The 15575-nt window shown below is 52.0% G+C and overlaps 2 protein-coding genes, 1 long non-coding RNA gene and 4 other non-coding genes across 12 annotated transcripts in view; 5 read left to right on the forward strand and 2 right to left on the reverse strand.

Moving 5' to 3' along the window:
• Window positions 1-15575, reverse strand: part of RANGRF (RAN guanine nucleotide release factor) — a 267398-nt gene that overhangs the window by 63617 nt on the left and 188206 nt on the right. The window lies entirely within an intron of this gene.
• Window positions 717-3641, forward strand: LOC126939840 (uncharacterized). Of its 2 annotated transcripts, none has more exons than XR_007720462.1 (2): window positions 717-2835; window positions 3197-3641. It is a non-coding gene; the product is annotated as an uncharacterized LOC126939840 (long non-coding RNA). The 2 variants fall into 2 exon arrangements; XR_007720461.1 differs by having other exon boundaries at window positions 717-2014.
• On the forward strand, window positions 1403-1474 carry TRNAP-CGG (transfer RNA proline (anticodon CGG)). The gene has a single exon. It is a non-coding gene; the product is annotated as a tRNA-Pro (tRNA).
• Window positions 1998-2069, forward strand: TRNAD-GUC (transfer RNA aspartic acid (anticodon GUC)). The gene has a single exon. It is a non-coding gene; the product is annotated as a tRNA-Asp (tRNA).
• Window positions 2669-2740, reverse strand: TRNAG-UCC (transfer RNA glycine (anticodon UCC)). Its single transcript has one exon. It is a non-coding gene; the product is annotated as a tRNA-Gly (tRNA).
• On the forward strand, window positions 3336-3407 carry TRNAW-CCA (transfer RNA tryptophan (anticodon CCA)). Its single transcript has one exon. It is a non-coding gene; the product is annotated as a tRNA-Trp (tRNA).
• AURKB (aurora kinase B) lies at window positions 8967-15281 on the forward strand. Of its 5 annotated transcripts, none has more exons than XM_050765381.1 (9): window positions 8967-9172; window positions 9455-9527; window positions 11857-11959; window positions 12062-12116; window positions 12317-12511; window positions 12800-12938; window positions 13049-13197; window positions 14634-14808; window positions 14972-15281. In XM_050765381.1, the coding sequence occupies exons 2-9, from the start codon at window positions 9480-9482 to the stop codon at window positions 15143-15145; spliced, it is 1038 nt and encodes a 345-aa protein (XP_050621338.1). In that variant the 5' UTR covers window positions 8967-9172; window positions 9455-9479; the 3' UTR covers window positions 15146-15281. The 5 variants fall into 5 exon arrangements, with proteins under 5 accessions (XP_050621338.1, XP_050621340.1, XP_050621339.1 ...); XM_050765382.1 differs by having other exon boundaries at window positions 8968-9172; window positions 12320-12511; XM_050765383.1 differs by lacking the exon at window positions 9455-9527.

A 15575-nucleotide genomic window follows, 5' to 3' on the forward strand; every position in this document is an offset into this window, starting at 1 on the left:
TAAAGGATTTAGGCCTCCCCTTCTGCAGAGATTAAGTTCTTCAGACCAGGGAAGAAAGAGGTGACTGGATTATTTTGCAGAGAAAGCTGGAGCCCAAGGGGAGGGAGACAGGAATTGGAAAAGGGTAGGGATGGGGGAGGAGATGCCAGATCAGCCCTGAGAACCTCTTTACCCGTCTCAAAGACTTAGGACACTAATGGGAAAGACTGGGCTAACTTCTGCCCTTCCCCACTGTCTGCCCAGGGACACCTGGGAAAGGACAAATAGGAGCTGAATCCTTCACTGAAGGCCCCGTCAACGTATCTATGGGTTGGGCGTTAGGAACGGCCTGGCCCCACAAATCACATAACTGGGGTGTAGAACAAAATGGTTCCAGAGATGCTACCAGGCTGGTCCAGGACCGATGCAGGCCAGAACCCCGCTGGGAGGACTCCCCAGAACAGGCACTGAGCTGAGGAAAGGCAGAACACGTGGTCTGCTACTGACCCCACCAGATCTTCTGGGACTCTGGGCAGCTCCGGAGTACTGCTAAGTCCCCAAACCGGGTCTACAGGTCTTAGACCACACTCATGAGGCCACTTGCCTCAGAGCCTTCGGGGGGGTCTTAGGAGGCAGGCAGGAAGGTCTCCTTCTAGGCCATTCTAGGAGGGGACTGGAGAGCAGAGGTTAGACCGGAGGGTAGGGGTAACCTGATCTTACAGTCCAGAAGCCACGAGACTAGTCGCCTGGCCTTGCGCCCCGCCCCACTGCAGGGTGGAAAGCCTGTCCCACTCCAGTCACCCACATCAATAACGCCCTCCACCGTGGGTCTCCTGGGCCCCAGAAATCGTTCCCTCTTTCCCTCGCCTGGGCACTGCCACGCGGTCTGGGGAACCCGTAGTCTATCGACGGGTCTGGCCCGGGGTTTGCCCTGCCCGTTAGCCCAGGAGGATAGACAGACACGGGGAACTGGTGTTCCCCTAGTGATTTCAAGGCTCATTAACTGTCTCCGACCCGTCCCGAAAGCAAGCAACTCCACCGCTTCTCTTCAAAGCTCTGCAACGAAGGACTAGGTCCAAGGACCGCAGGCGGAGGCGGGAATTGTCAAGATCCCAGGTTACGGAATGGCACCGAGTCGGTGACCAAAGGAAGCAGGAACCCGGGTGTTCAAGGCAGTCCTCCAGGGCGGCGCGGGGGCTAGGCTGAGGCCACTCCCTTCCACTTCCTCGACGCTATTTCCTGGGAGGAGTTGGAGCTGGCGGCCCGGAGCCAAGGGACTCCCAGACCCGTGCTCCAAAATACTAGGCTTGGGGGAGGCTGGTTCCTGAGCGGCGCCAGGACCGTTCTGCCATGCATAGTGGACCCGGCACTACAGATAGCCTGGCACGACCTCTAGGGCGGTTCGCAACGGCATTCGTACGTCGGCTCGTTGGTCTAGGGGTATGATTCTCGCTTCGGGTGCGAGAGGTCCCGGGTTCAAATCCCGGACGAGCCCTCCTTTACGTTTTGCTGAAACAAGAGTGTCTTCAAGGAATGTGTTACCTGACCAACGCTGCAGGAGGCTTCACTGGAAATCATCAATGTACAGTAAGCTCTTTTGTGGCACCGGGGTAACAGAAAGAATCTCAGTCCCCAGACCCGCCTGGCATGTCAGGAAGAGACGAGGCACGCCCAGACTTGGGCAGGACGCTCCCTTTCTGCTTCTTGACTTCCTGCGTGGTGTCTCAACTCCGCCACTACAGCCTGGTTTCGGTTTGATTGACACCCATCAATCTATAGTTGTGGATGACAGTGTTCGGGAGAGCCCAGGAACTGTCAGAACTTGGTTCTCTGCAGCCCTGGAGGTACTCTGTCTCTTTCGGTCACTCCATCTGACGATGGGTGCCTGAAATACACCTACAGTTTCTGGTCGGCTTTTCTCGGTGGTCGGAAGAACAGAACCCTTAGGAACTCTGCTGTCAGCAAGCCGAGTGTAAAGTCCCAGATCAAGGATTCGGAGACGACCATTGACGGGTCACTCCTCGTTAGTACAGTGGTGAGTATCCCCGCCTGTCACGCGGGAGACCGGGGTTCCATTCCCCGATGAGAAGAATCCGAATGATTTTGCTTTCATTAAATCCGTCCTGGCCCCTGGGATGGAGCTAGAAAAAAGAGGGAAAGGAGGAGGGGAGGAAAGTTTGGCCTACCTCTCCAGCTCGCATTCTAAGTTTCCATTTTAGTTCAAGCAACTTGGAGTTCAAACGTGTACCTAAAGTGGCCACTATCTCCTCCGCTCAATATGTTCATTAGTGCTCAAACTTGATCTAGCTTGCTCCCTTCTTGACGGCAGTGCCCATTTCCAGTCTCTGCTTGAACCTGGGCAAGCAGCTTTGGCCCCCGGCTGTCCAGGGTGCAAAGCCCGGGCTTTTGTTTCCTTTCGCCTCCCTGCGTTTTGTGGATTCGCACTGCGATCCGGGAACAGTAGGCAACCCCGGGCCGAAATTCCGACAGGCTGCTCTCACCTGGAGGGGCTTGCAGGGCGCATCCGCCAGGAGCGCGGTGGTCCGGCAGTGGTCGCAGGTGTAGCGGAAAGCGGGTTCTTTCGGAGAGGACGGTTCTTCAGGAAAACCTCACGAAAATCCTCAACGATGGTGGGGCCCAGAAAACACGAGAAGGAAAAGAGGGAAAAAAAAAAAATTCAAAATGCACTTGCGTTGGCCGGGAATCGAACCCGGGTCAACTGCTTGGAAGGCAGCTATGCTCACCACTATACCACCAACGCTTAGGTACTACTGCTTTCTTTCATACCTCATGTTGATTGCGGTGAGTCGGGTTGGACCCGTGCGGAGCCAGGGAAACAGCATCAGCGAGATCCAGGTAAAAGTAATGGCTGCTGTCGTCTGCCCGGCGCAATTGTGAGTGACCTTCACCGCTAGTGCGCGCCACCCCACATGAACCTGTAGGGTTATGCCCAGTCTACAGACGAGGAAACCAAGGTCCAAAGAAGTTCAGTCACCGGCAGAGCTGGGATTACATCTAAGATCTCTCCAGGGGGCGAGAACTGCAGCGGCATCATGATGATTTATCATCTCCAGAAAAAAAAAAAAAAGAGTCCTAGACGCATAAAAATCGCTTCTCTGTAGAGTGGGCTCAATGAGCTCAATGTGATTCAAGTTAAGGAACTGGGGCCTAAGTCAAATGCGCCTAAACACAATTTGCCTCTTTATTATTTATTCAGATTCCCACGTACGTGCGCCCACATCTCGTCAGGTGGTGCCTCGCAGAAATGCGCTGACAAATCTTAAAGATGCGGCTTCATGACAAAAGTCCTCCCCTTATTGCTGTTCAAGAGACCCCTCAAGTCACGCTCTTGGGCAGGCCTCGTGGCGCAACGGTAGCGCGTCTGACTCCAGATCAGAAGGTTGCGTGTTCAAATCACGTCGGGGTCAAACCAAACATTGTTTTCCCTAATCAAATAGATTTATGGTGATATTTTTAGGGACAGGACAAAAAAAACCTCCTCAGTAGAAGGATAGGAGGGGAATGAGACAAATGTGAACGTTATTCAGAAGTTGGGTACAATTTCAGTTGGGTACAGACTTTCAGCACTATGTGATATATCCCTGAGGCAAAACTGCACATGTACCCCTAAAGTCTATAAAAGTAAAAATAAATTTAAAAATTAAAAAAATTACTGTTGTATGGAAATTTTTTAAGAATTTTTTTCAATTATTATTGTTTGTTTGTATCTTTTTTCCCTTGAGATGGAGTTTCTCTTTTGTTGCCTAGGCTGGAATGCAATGGCACTATTTCAGCTCACCGCAACCTCCGGCCATGGGTTCAAAAGGATTCTCCTGCCTCAGCGTCCCGAGTAGCTGGGATTACAGGCATGCACCACCACGCCCGGCTAATTTTGTATTTTTAGTAGAGAGGGGGTGTCTCCATATTGGTCAGGCTGGTCTCGAACTCCCAACCTCTGGTGATCCGCCCGCCTGGGCCTCCCAAAGTGCTGGGATTACAGGTGTGAGCCACCGTGCCCAGCCTTTTTAAATGTTTTTAATAATCTCTGCTGTTCTATGTATGTTTACTTAACACTGAACACAAGGATATTAAATACAAATACTACCTTTCTCCAGACTTCCCAGCAGTCACTAGAAGCCCAGGACCACGTGCCTTTTGGCTGCTTCCAGTAAATCGAAAAACAAAACCGGTGGGGCGGGGTGGTTCATGCCTATAATCCCAGCACTTTGGGATGCCAAGGAGGGCAGATCACCTGAGGTCGGGAGTTTGAGACCAGCCTGGCCAACATGGTGAAACCCATCTCTACCAAAAATACAAAAAAATTAGCCAGGCATGGTGGCACATGCCTGTAATCCCAGCTACTCGGGAGGCTGAGGCAGGAGAATCACTTGAGCTTGGGAGGCGGAGGTTGCAGTGAGCTGAGATCATGCCATTACTCTCCAACCTGGGGGACAGAGTGAGGCTTCGTCTCAAAAAAAAAAAAAAAAAAAAAGGGAAATACACTTACAGTCCTTGTTTCTCTAACTGGTCATGTAGTGGTAGTTGATAACTAGCTTCTTTTTTTTTTTTTTTTTGAGATGGAGTCTCACTCTGTCACTTAGGTTGGAGTGCAGTAGAGTGCAGGTGATTCACCTATCTCTGCCTCCCAAAGTGCTGGGATTACAGGCGTGAGCCACCATGCACAGCCATTTAAAAAATATTTTTAGTAGAGACGGGGTTTCATCATGTTGGCCAGGCTGGTCTCAAACTCCTGACATCAGGTGATCCTCCCGCCTCAGCTTCCTAAAGTGTTGGGAATATAGGCTTGTAATCCCAGCACTTTGGGAGACCGAAGTGGATGGATCACAAGGATGGGAGTTCAAGACAAGCCTGGCCAACGTGGTGAAACTCCATGTCTACTAAAAATACAAAAATTAGCCAGGCGTGGTGGCGGGCTCCTGTAGTGACAGCTACTGGGGAGGCTGAGGCAGGAAAATCACTTGAATCCGGGAGGCGGAGCTTGCAGTGAGTCGAGATTGCGCCATTGCACTCCAGCCTGGGCAGCAGAGAGACTCCATCTCAAAAAAAAAAAAAAAATCCTTTATAATAAACTAGTGAACATTTTTCCCTGAGTTCTGTGAGCCACTCTAGCAAATTCATTGAACATAAAGAGAGAATTGTAGAAACCCCAACTTATACCTAGTTAGTCATAAGTACAGGTAAAACAACCTGAGGCTTGTGGTTGGCATCCAAAGTGAGCGGCAGTCTTGTGGGACTAAGCCGTCAACCTGTGGGATCTGATGCTCTCTCCAGGTAGATAGTGTCAGAATCGAATTGGAAGACTCCCGGCTGATGGCTGCTGCAGAACTATTGCTTGCTTGGTAGTGGAGTAAAATCCCCACACATGTGGTCGCAGAAGTCTCCTGTGTTGATTGCTGTGGTGTGAGGGCAGAGGAAAAATTGGGTCTTTTTTTTTTTTTTTTTTAGACAGATTCTTGCTGTGTTGCCCAGGCTGGAGTGCAGTGGCGTGATCTCAGCTCACTGCAACACTCCCAGGTTTAAGCAATTCTTGTGCCTCACTCAGCCTCCTGAGTAGCTGGGACTACAAATACCTGCCACCACAACTGGCCTTTTTTTTTTTTTTTCGAGATGGAGTCTAGCTCTGTCACCCAGGCTGGAGTGCAGTAGTGCGATCTCGATTCCCTGCAACCTCCACCTCCCGGGTTCAAGCGATTCTCCTGCCTCAGCCTCCCAAGTAGCTGGGATTACAGGCTCCTGCCACCACACCCAGCTAATTTTTGTATTTTTAGTAGAGTGGGGTTTCACTGTGTTGGCCATGCTGGTCTCGAACTCCTGACCTCGTGATCCGCCTGCCTCAGCCTTCCAAAGTGCTGGGATTACAAGCATGAGCCACCACGCCTGGCCAGAACTGGCTAATTTTTTGTATTTTAGTAGTGATGGGTTTCACCATGTTGCCCAGGGTGGTCTTGAACTCCTGAGCTCAGGCAATCCACTCTCCTGGGGCTCCTGAAGTGCTAGGATTACAGGCGTGAGCCACTGTACCCGGCCCGTTTTTTGTTTTTATTGAGACAGGGTGTCACTCTCATGTCGGAGCTGGAGTGCAGTGGCACAATCATGGCTCACCACAGCCTTGACCTCTGGGCTCTGCTGATTCTCCTGCCTCAGCCTACCAAGTAGCTTGGACTAGAGGCCAAGTGTATGCTTGGACTAGAGGCATACACTACCATACCCGGCTAATTTTTTTTGTGTTTTTTGTAGAGACGGGGTTTCACCATGTTGCCCAGGCTGATCTTAAACTCCTGGGATCAAGTGATACAGCTGCCTTGGCCTCCCAAAGTGCTGGGGTTACAGGCATGAGCCGCCAAGCCCAGCCATGGTTTGTTTTTTCTACACAGTATGCTTTAAACGGAAAATAGCATTTAGAATGCATTCAGGAAGAATATCTATTGTTCGTGTAGGAAAAGTGCTAATGGAGGCATGCAGAGGCATGCAGACAATGTCATCAAGTCCTGGAGTGCTTTCCAGGCCTCTCTTCTGCCTTCTGCAATGTTAGGCTTCAATGTCAAGCTGCTTCCTTCAGTAGCACTAGAAGCAGCAAGGAGGGCTGCATGCTTCCCTGCTCACTTCCAGAAATCCCTTCCTCCATACCATGCCCTATACCTCTTTTCATCTATATCCTTTGAAATACACTTTATGATAAACCAGTAAACGTTAAGTGCTTCCTTGAGCTGCCCAGCATTCTGAGCAAGAAAAGTGATTCCCACTAGCTGGTCCACTTAAGTCACATGCTTATATCCCTGATCCAATAACCAGAATCTGGAATAAAACCTGTTGATTAGTGTAAGTCAATTGGGACTCATTTCTGGACCTGGAATGGAGTCAGTTTCCTTCTCAAACCCTCAAAACTCTAAGTGCTTTCAGAACTGGGAATAGGCCGGGCGCGGTGGCTCAAGCCTGTAATCCCAGCACTCTGGGAGGCCGAGGCGGGCGGATCACGAGGTCAGGAGATCGAGACCATCGTGGCTAACACGGTGAAACCCCGTCTCTACTAAAAAAATACAAAAAACTAGCCGGGCGAGGTGGCGGGCGCCTGTAGTCCCAGCTATTCGGGAGGCTGAGGCAGGAGAATGGCGTAAACCCGGGAGGCGGAGCTTGCAGTGAGCTGAGATCCGGCCACTGCACTCCAGCCCAGGCTACAGAGCGAGACTCCGTCTCAAAAAAAAAAAAAAAAAAAAAAAAAAAAAAAAAAAAAAGAACTGGGAATAAGGCTGGGCGCAGTGGCTCATGCCTGTAATCCAAGCACTTTGGGAGGCCAAGGTGGGCGGATCACCTGAGGTCAAGAGTTTGAGACCAGCCTGACCAATGGGATGAAATCCCGTCTCTACTAAAAATACAAAAATCAGCTGGCGTGGTCACATGCGCCTGTAATCCCAGCTACTGGGGAGGCTGAGACAGGAGAATCGCTTGAACCCGGGAGGAGGAGGTTGCGGTGAGCCGAGATGGCGCCATTGCACTCCAGCCTGGGCAACACAGCAAAACTTCGTCTCAAAAAACAAAAACAAACAAACAAACAAAAAAAGAAGTGGTATTTAATTAGGTCTTCATCAACCTAGGGATTTGGGGTTGTCAGCAACAGAAAATACTACAGAAACCGACTACTTAGACTGGAGAGACAGGTGGTCCCCTAAGGGAAAATAAGAGTGTTAGGAGAAAGGAGAAGAGTGCTGGACAGTACATACTTAACAAGTATCCACTGGTTATTTCATAGAAGACCCAGAAATGTATTTATTTACAGTAATGTATTCATTACCCAGTAATGAAATCTGAGGGTTAGGAAGAGCAGAAAAGAAGGGAGTGTGGCAGGAAGGAGGAAAAATCAAAGTGGGCCCAAACAACATGGCAGCTAACAGAGATCTTGCAAGGAAAGGTCTACTCGTGGAAAACTCCTCCCAGGAATGTCAGAACTTTTAATAACGACATAGTAATGACACAAGAATAAACACACAGCCAAATGAGCAAACAACAGAATACAAAGTCTAGACATAGACACAAGTAAATATGCTAACATTATATATCAAGGGCAGCATTTAAATTCTATTGGGGCAGTTTGTTTAACAAATGGTGTTGACATAACTGGCTCTCCATCGCGCAGAAGTTAGACCCCAGCTCATACATGTATAAGGATAAACTCCAGTTATATTAAAGATTTAATTTTTTTTATAAAAAGAAGAAGGCCAGGCGCGGTGGCTCACGCCTGTAATACCAGCATTTGGGGAAGCCCAGGCAGGTGGATCACCTGAGGAGAGGAGTTCGAGACCAGATTGGCCAACATAGCGAAAACCCGTCTCTACCAAAAATACAAAAATTCCGGGCGCCTGTAATCCCAGCCACTCGGGTGGCTGAGGCACGAGAATCGCTTGAAACCGGGAGGCAGAGGTTGCAGCAAGCCGAGATAGCACCACTATACTCCAGCCTGGGCGACAGAGAGAGACTCTGTCTCAAAAAAGGAAAGGGGAGGGGAGGGGGGAGGGAGGGGAGGGGAGGGGAGGGGAGGGAAGGGGAGGGGAGGGGAGGGGAGAAGAAAAGGGGAGGGGAGGAGAGGGGAGGGGAGGGAAGGGGAGGGGAGGGGAGGGGAGGGGGGAGAAGAGAAGGGGAGGGGAGGAGAGGGGAGGGGAGGGGAGGAGAGGGGAGGGGAGGGGAGGGGAGAAGAGGAGGGGAGGGGAGGGGAGGGAGGGAGAGAAGAGAAGGGGAGGGGAGGAGAGGGGAGGGGAGGGGAGAAGAGGAGGGGGAGGGGGGAGAAGAGGAGGGGAGGGGGAGAAGAGGAGGGGGGGGGAGAAGAGGAGGGGAAGGGAGGGGAGGGGAGGGGAGGGGAGGGGAGGGGAGGGGAGGGGAGGGGAGGGGAGGGGAGGGGAGGGGGGAGGGGAAGGGAAGGGAAGTAAAGAAAAGAAAAAGGAAGATAATTCACTGGGGGAATGTGGGGAAACCTTCCTAAGCTGGAAGCCAAGCGTGCCTCTTCCGTTGGGTTCCCATTACTTACGTCACAGGACATCGAGCCAATGGGAACTAGGCATGGGCGACGAGCTCACCCAATGGGGCCGGGGCGGGAGATTTGAAAGGTCCTCGGCCAGGGCGTGGCGTGGCAGATTCAGTTGTTTGCGGGCGGCCGGGAGAGTAGCAGTACCTTGGACCTCAGGTGAGCTGGCCTCCTGTCGCAGGCCTTGCGCCAGGAGTGGGCAGATGATCAGGCAGATCAGAGGGTCCGTTGCGCTGGCCTGCGCGCACACTGCAGGGCTGGAAGGAGGTAGGGATGATAGCAGGGTGGGGGCGGTGAGACAAGCGCCCGGATTGGAGCTAGTGTGCTGACCTGCTCCCTTTTACCAGCTCGGGCTAGCGCTTCCGGCTCGATCGGTCCAACCCCTCCCTCTCTCTCTCTCTTTTTCTCTGCTTCTCACGGCTGTTTCCCTTCTCCGCCCAGCTCTCCTCCCCCTTTCCCTCTAAGGATGGCCCAGAAGGAGAACGCCTACCCCTGGCCCTACGGCCGGCAGACGGTAAGGCCCTTCCCTCCTTCCCCGCGCCCACATGACCCCGCATGGCGAGTTCCTGCTGGGAAACTTGAGATCGTGCAAAGAGCAATCCCTTATGCACTTTCTTTCCCGTTATGCTCCAAAGTACGCGCCCCAAGTTTGATGACAGAACCTGGTCTGGGCATTTGTAGCCAGCCACATCCTGTTAGGTGCTGCCAACTTGAATCTGACCAGCCAGTGACTACCGGCCGGTGAGGGCCTCTGCAGGGTTCATCACACACAAGTGATATCTGGGACTGAGCAGGCAGGGCCTGGCCTTCAGGCCATGATTCCCAACCCATGTCCTGAAAAAAATAAACTAGACAGCAAATATAAATAGACTCTAAAAGGATATAAAGTTACTGTTTAAAAGGTCCAGGGCAAGTCTAAATTATAATTTGGAATTAATGAGTAAGTTGAGGTAAGGATCTCAATGAATCTAAATGGATTTATTTCCCAGTTGTCCAGACAGATTTCATTGAGGGGCCTCCTCTCTGATTTGAAATGCCACCTTTATTATATATATATAAATTCCCACATATATGTGGGTCTATTTCTGGACTGTATTTTATTCAACTTGCTTATTTGTAGATCTGTACAAATATCACTATTTGGGAAGAGGTTTTTAGGGGCATAGGGGCTCTCTTCTCTTGGCTGAAGAAGAAGGAAGGGGCCCTGCATAGGCTTTGCTCCGTTTGTGGAGCTCGGGCTTCCTGGAGAATCTGCCTGTCCCCTTGTTCATCAGCTCCCTCCCTCACGGAGCAATGAGTGAGGCTGTCAGGAATGGAGTCTGAATGAGAAACCATTGTCACTTTTACCTTGGTCACTCCTAAAAGAAAGTGTATCTATTATTTTGAGAAGCTGAAAGTGAGGCCAGGTGCAGTGGCTCATACCTGTAATCGTGGGAGGCTGAGGCAGGTGGATCACCTGAGGTCAGGAGTTCGAGACCAGCCTGGCCAACATGGTGAAACCCTGTCTCTACTAAAAATACAAAAATTAGCCAGGCATGGTGGCGGATGCCTGTAATCCCAGCTACTCAGGAGGCTGAGGCAGAAGAATTGCCTGAACCTGGGAGGTGGAGGTTGCAGTGAGCCGAGATAGCGCCATTGCACTCCAGCCTGGGTAATAGAGCAAGACTCCATCTCAGAAGAAAAAAAAAGAAGGTGAAAGTGAGAAGTGGTCCAGGGCCATCAGAGTAGCTCTTAGTGTCCTTAAAGGCTGTTCTTGCAAAGGTGTAACCCCTGGTTATTGCTATAACATTCAAGGCCTCAAGCTTCTTATCTAAGCCTTAATAAACTAAGCTTTTTGGGAGACTTTGAGAATACCTCTGTCTAAACCCCTTGAATTGTGGGTGTTCACAGTAGACACCCAGCTCTCTACTGTGGTGTAGGTGAGAGGCTAGATGAATGGCTGTGGTGTTATGGACAGGACTTATACAAGTTGAACAGCTTCATGCCTGAAAAGTGTGGGCCAGGGCCAAAGAGGTGAAATGTTAGGTGTTGGTGTGAGTCTTTTGCCCCTTATCTTAGGCCTACTTAGGTTATTTTTTAATTTTTTAATTTTTATTTTTTAGAGACAGAGTCTCACTCTGTCGCCCAGGCTGGAGTGCAGTGGCGCAATCTCAACTCACTGCAACCTCTGCCGCCCAGGCTCAAGCAATTCTCCTGCCTCAGCCTCTCAAGTAGCTGGGATTACAGGACCCGCACCCGGCTAATTTTTTTTTTTTTTTTTGAGACGAAGTCTAGCTCTGTCGCCCAGGCTAGAGTGCAATGGCACAATCTCGGCCCACTGCAACCTCTGCCTCCTAGGTTCAAGCGATTCTCCTGCCTCAGCCTCCTGAGTAGGTGGGATTACAGGCACTCGCCACCACGCCCAGCTAATTTTTGTATTTTTAGTAGAGTGGGGTTTCACTGTGTTGGCCATGCTGGTCTCGAACTCCTGACCTCGTGATCCGCCTGCCTCAGCCTTCCAAAGTGCTGGGATTACAAGCGTGACCCACCACACCCAGCCGCACTGGGCTAATTTTTTGTATTTTTAGTAGAGACGGGGTTTCACCATGTTGGCCAGGCTGGTCTTGAACTCCTGACTGCGTGAGCCACTGCGCCCGGCCCTAGGTTGTTTATTAATAACCCATTTTAACATGGGACTGTGAGCAGAGGCTGGGAGGCAAAACTGTCACATCAGTGTTTCTCTTTGAATTGGGGGTGGGCGGGTGGGTGGCTCTTTAGCAAGGGGCTGAAATACTGCTTGCAGCACATTCCACCCGGGTCATCAGACAAAGGCACCCTCAGAGCTACCCCCTGCTCCTTCTCAGGCTCCGTCTGGCCTGAGCACCCTGCCCCAGCGAGTCCTCCGGAAAGAGCCTGTCACCCCATCTGCACTTGTCCTCATGAGCCGCTCCAATGTCCAGCCCACAGGTACCTGGGGCAAGGGGGAGAGGACTGATGAGCGTCTATGGGAGGGTTTAGGGATGAGAAGGTCATCCCTGCTCTCATTCAACTTACCTGTTGTCTCCTTAGCTGCCCCTGGCCAGAAGGTGGTGGAGAACAGCAGTGGGACACCCAACATCTTAATGTAAGTGCCCCAAGCCTTGGGGTGGAGGGAGGTGAGGGGACAGTGAATGGGCAGGAAGTCGGGAAGATAAAACCTAAGGGCAGGAGGAGTAGAGATGAAGAGAAGTGGGGCGGGGGACAGGATGAGATGAGGAAGCGGAGAGAAAGCAAACCTCTTAATAACCAAAACCGGTTCTGAGTTGCCTTCCCCCACTTTCTAAGCAGGCGGCACTTCACAATTGATGACTTTGAGATTGGGCGTCCTCTGGGCAAAGGCAAGTTTGGAAACGTGTACTTGGCTCGGGAGAAGAAAAGCCATTTCATCGTGGCGCTCAAGGTCCTCTTCAAGTCCCAGATAGAGAAGGAGGGCGTGGAGCATCAGCTGCGCAGAGAGATCGAAATCCAGGCCCACCTGCAGTATGGGTTGATGCCCCCTGAGCCGAAGCCCCTCTGCTCCCTCACCCCAGCTCCTCACTCAGCCCTACCTCATCCAGATTGCGTTCTTTGTAGCTACGGCTAGTGAGCCCCATTTAGCCCTTAGTCCTGGCCAGAGCCTTGAATCCAGAAATCTGCCTCCAGTTTCCCCTTCCCACTCCCATTCCTGGTGTCCCCAGCCTGGGCCACGTCTGACCCCAGTTTGCTCCTATTATCTTTCCCAGCTCTTTTATGCCTTTGGCCTGAGGCTTTCTCTGTCTCTTCCCTCAGCCATCCCAACATCCTGCGTCTTTACAACTATTTTTATGACCGGAGGAGGATCTACTTGATTCTAGAGTATGCGCCCCGCGGGGAGCTCTACAAGGAGCTGCAGAAGAGCCGCACATTTGACGAACAGCGAACAGCCACGGTCCGGGCGGGTGGGCACCTGGGCCGCCAGTAGGGGGCTGGAGGCTGAGGGTGTGCTGCTTGTAGCTGGAGGTCCATCCTTGTCTGATTGCCTGTCGTTGCCCCTCCCAGATCATGGAGGAGCTGGCAGATGCTCTGATGTACTGCCACGGGAAGAAGGTGATTCACAGAGACATAAAGCCAGAGAATCTGCTCTTAGGGCTCAAGGGAGAGCTGAAGATTGCTGACTTTGGCTGGTCTGTGCATGCGCCCTCCCTGAGGTATGGTGGCCTGGGAGGCCAGCCCTGGGTGTGAGGCTGGGCCATTAAAACCTCTCCAGGGGCTGGGCGTGCTGGCTCACGCCTGTAGTACCCGCACTTTGGGAGGCTGAGGCGGGCAGATCACCTGAGGTCAGGAGTTCGAAACTAGCTTTGCCAACATGCTGAAACCTTGTCTCTACTAAATATACAAAAATTAGCCGGGCATGGTGGCGGACACCAGTAATCCCAGCTACTCGGGAGGCTGAGGCGGGAGAATTGTTTGAACCTGGGAGGTGGAGGTTGCAGTGAGCCGAGATTGCGCCATTGCACTCCAGCCTGGACGGCAGAGTGAGACTCCTCTCAAAAAAAACAAACAAAATGGTTAGAATGTGGTGCTAAGAACCCCAAGGTCATGGGTTTGATCCCCGTATGAGCCAATGGTAAAACTTTGGCCAGGTGCGGTGGCTCACGCCTGCTAATCCCAGCACTTTGGGAGGCCAAGGCAGGTGGATCACTTGAGGCCAGGAGTTCAAGGCTAGCGGACTAGCCTGGCCAACATGGCGAAACCCCATCGTTACTAAAAATACAAAATGTATTAAGCAGACATGGAGGTGCACACTTGCAATCCCAGCTGTGCGGGAGGCTGAGACATGAGAATCACTTGAATCCGGGAGGCAAAGGTTGCAGTGAGCCAAGATCGCCCCCTTGCACTCCAGCCTGGACTCTGTCTCAAAAAAGCCCGGAGCAGTGGCCTTTTTTCCTCCCACATCATTTTTTAACGGTTTCATAGTATCACATAGTAGCTGATTTATTTAAGCAGAACATGCCTGATGGGCATTAGAGATGTCCCCAGTGAACTCCAAAATGAACTCCAAATGAACACTGCCCTCATAGCGGAGTATCTCATTAAGACATATCCTTCAGGCCGGGCGCGGTGGCTCAAGCCTGTAATCCCAGCACTTTGGGAGGCCGAGACGGGCGGATCACGAGGTCAGGAGATCGAGACCATCCTGGTTAACACGGTGAAACCCCGTCTCTACCAAAAAATACAAAAAACTAGCCAGGCGAGGTGGCGGGCGCCTGTAGTCCCAGCTACTCGGGAGGCTGAGGCAGGAGAATGGCGTGAACCCGGGAGGCGGAGCTTGCAGTGAGCTGAGATCCGGCCACTGCACTCCAGCCCGGGCTACAGAGCGAGACTCCGTCTCAAAAAAAAAAAAAAAAAAAAAAAAAAAAAGACATATCCTTCAGCGTGGAGTTGCTGGGGCTGTGTGCAGGCTTACCTCTGGGGCTTTCAGATATGTCATCACCCCAACCCCATCCCCACTCCAGTAACCCTGCCTGGCTGGACCTCTCCCCTGGTACCTCCCGTGGTCTTTTGGCTCCCTGCCATCAGGTAGCAGGGAAAGGAGAGTTCCTATGTCACTGGGACCCCTGCCCACACCCCTTATCCCTCCCAGGAGGAAGACAATGTGTGGCACCCTGGACTACCTGCCCCCAGAGATGATTGAGGGGCGCACACACAACGAGAAGGTGGATCTGTGGTGCATTGGAGTGCTTTGCTATGAGTTGCTGGTGGGAAACCCACCGTTTGAGAGCGCATCACACAACGAGACCTATCGGCGCATCGTCAAGGTGGGAGGGCGGCCTGGGCTTCGTGCCAGCTGCAGAGGCCAGGGGCTGGGGGTGGGCAGAGTGTATCCGCGTGGCCCTAAGTAACTCCAGACAGAATGGGTAGTCAAGGAAGATGTAGCCAGGGTGAAAATAATGCAGCCCTTCCATCTCTTCACACCTGCAGGTGGACCTAAAGTTCCCCGCTTCTGTGCCCACGGGAGCCCAGGACCTCATCTCTAAACTGCTCAGGCATAACCCCTCGGAACGGCTGCCCCTGGCCCAGGTCTCAGCCCACCCCTGGGTCCGGGCCAACTCTCGGAGGGTGCTGCCTCCCTCTGCCCTTCAATCTGTTGCCTGATGGTCCCTGTCATTCACTGGGGTGTGTCTGTGTTTTGTATGTTTGTGTATGTATAGGGGAAAGAAGGGATCCTGAACTGTTCCCTTATCTGTCTTCTACCTCCTCCTTTGTTTAATAAAGGCTGAAGCTTTTTGTACTGATGAGTGTAGATGTTTCTAGGTGGAGGCTTTGCTGTGGAGGAAGCTGTTCCCTAGAAGGAGAGGTGGCTCACCCTGAGGAGCTGGGATGAGCATTGCTTTGCTATCCCTGGTAACACCCTACCCTCTCAGCTCTGACACCCACCTGGTCAGCTCCCAGCCACCCCCACCCCTACCCCCACTTTCACCTCTACCCTGTCTGTTCTTTCCATTGCTCTGACTCCCAGAGCCCGGGGGCACTGGGGGCCCTGGCTCCCCATTGCTACATTGGAACACCAGCCATCTCTGGCCAC

This window comes from Macaca thibetana, chromosome 16, assembly GCF_024542745.1.
Source record: "Macaca thibetana thibetana isolate TM-01 chromosome 16, ASM2454274v1, whole genome shotgun sequence".
Lineage (NCBI taxonomy): Eukaryota > Metazoa > Chordata > Mammalia > Primates > Cercopithecidae > Macaca > Macaca thibetana.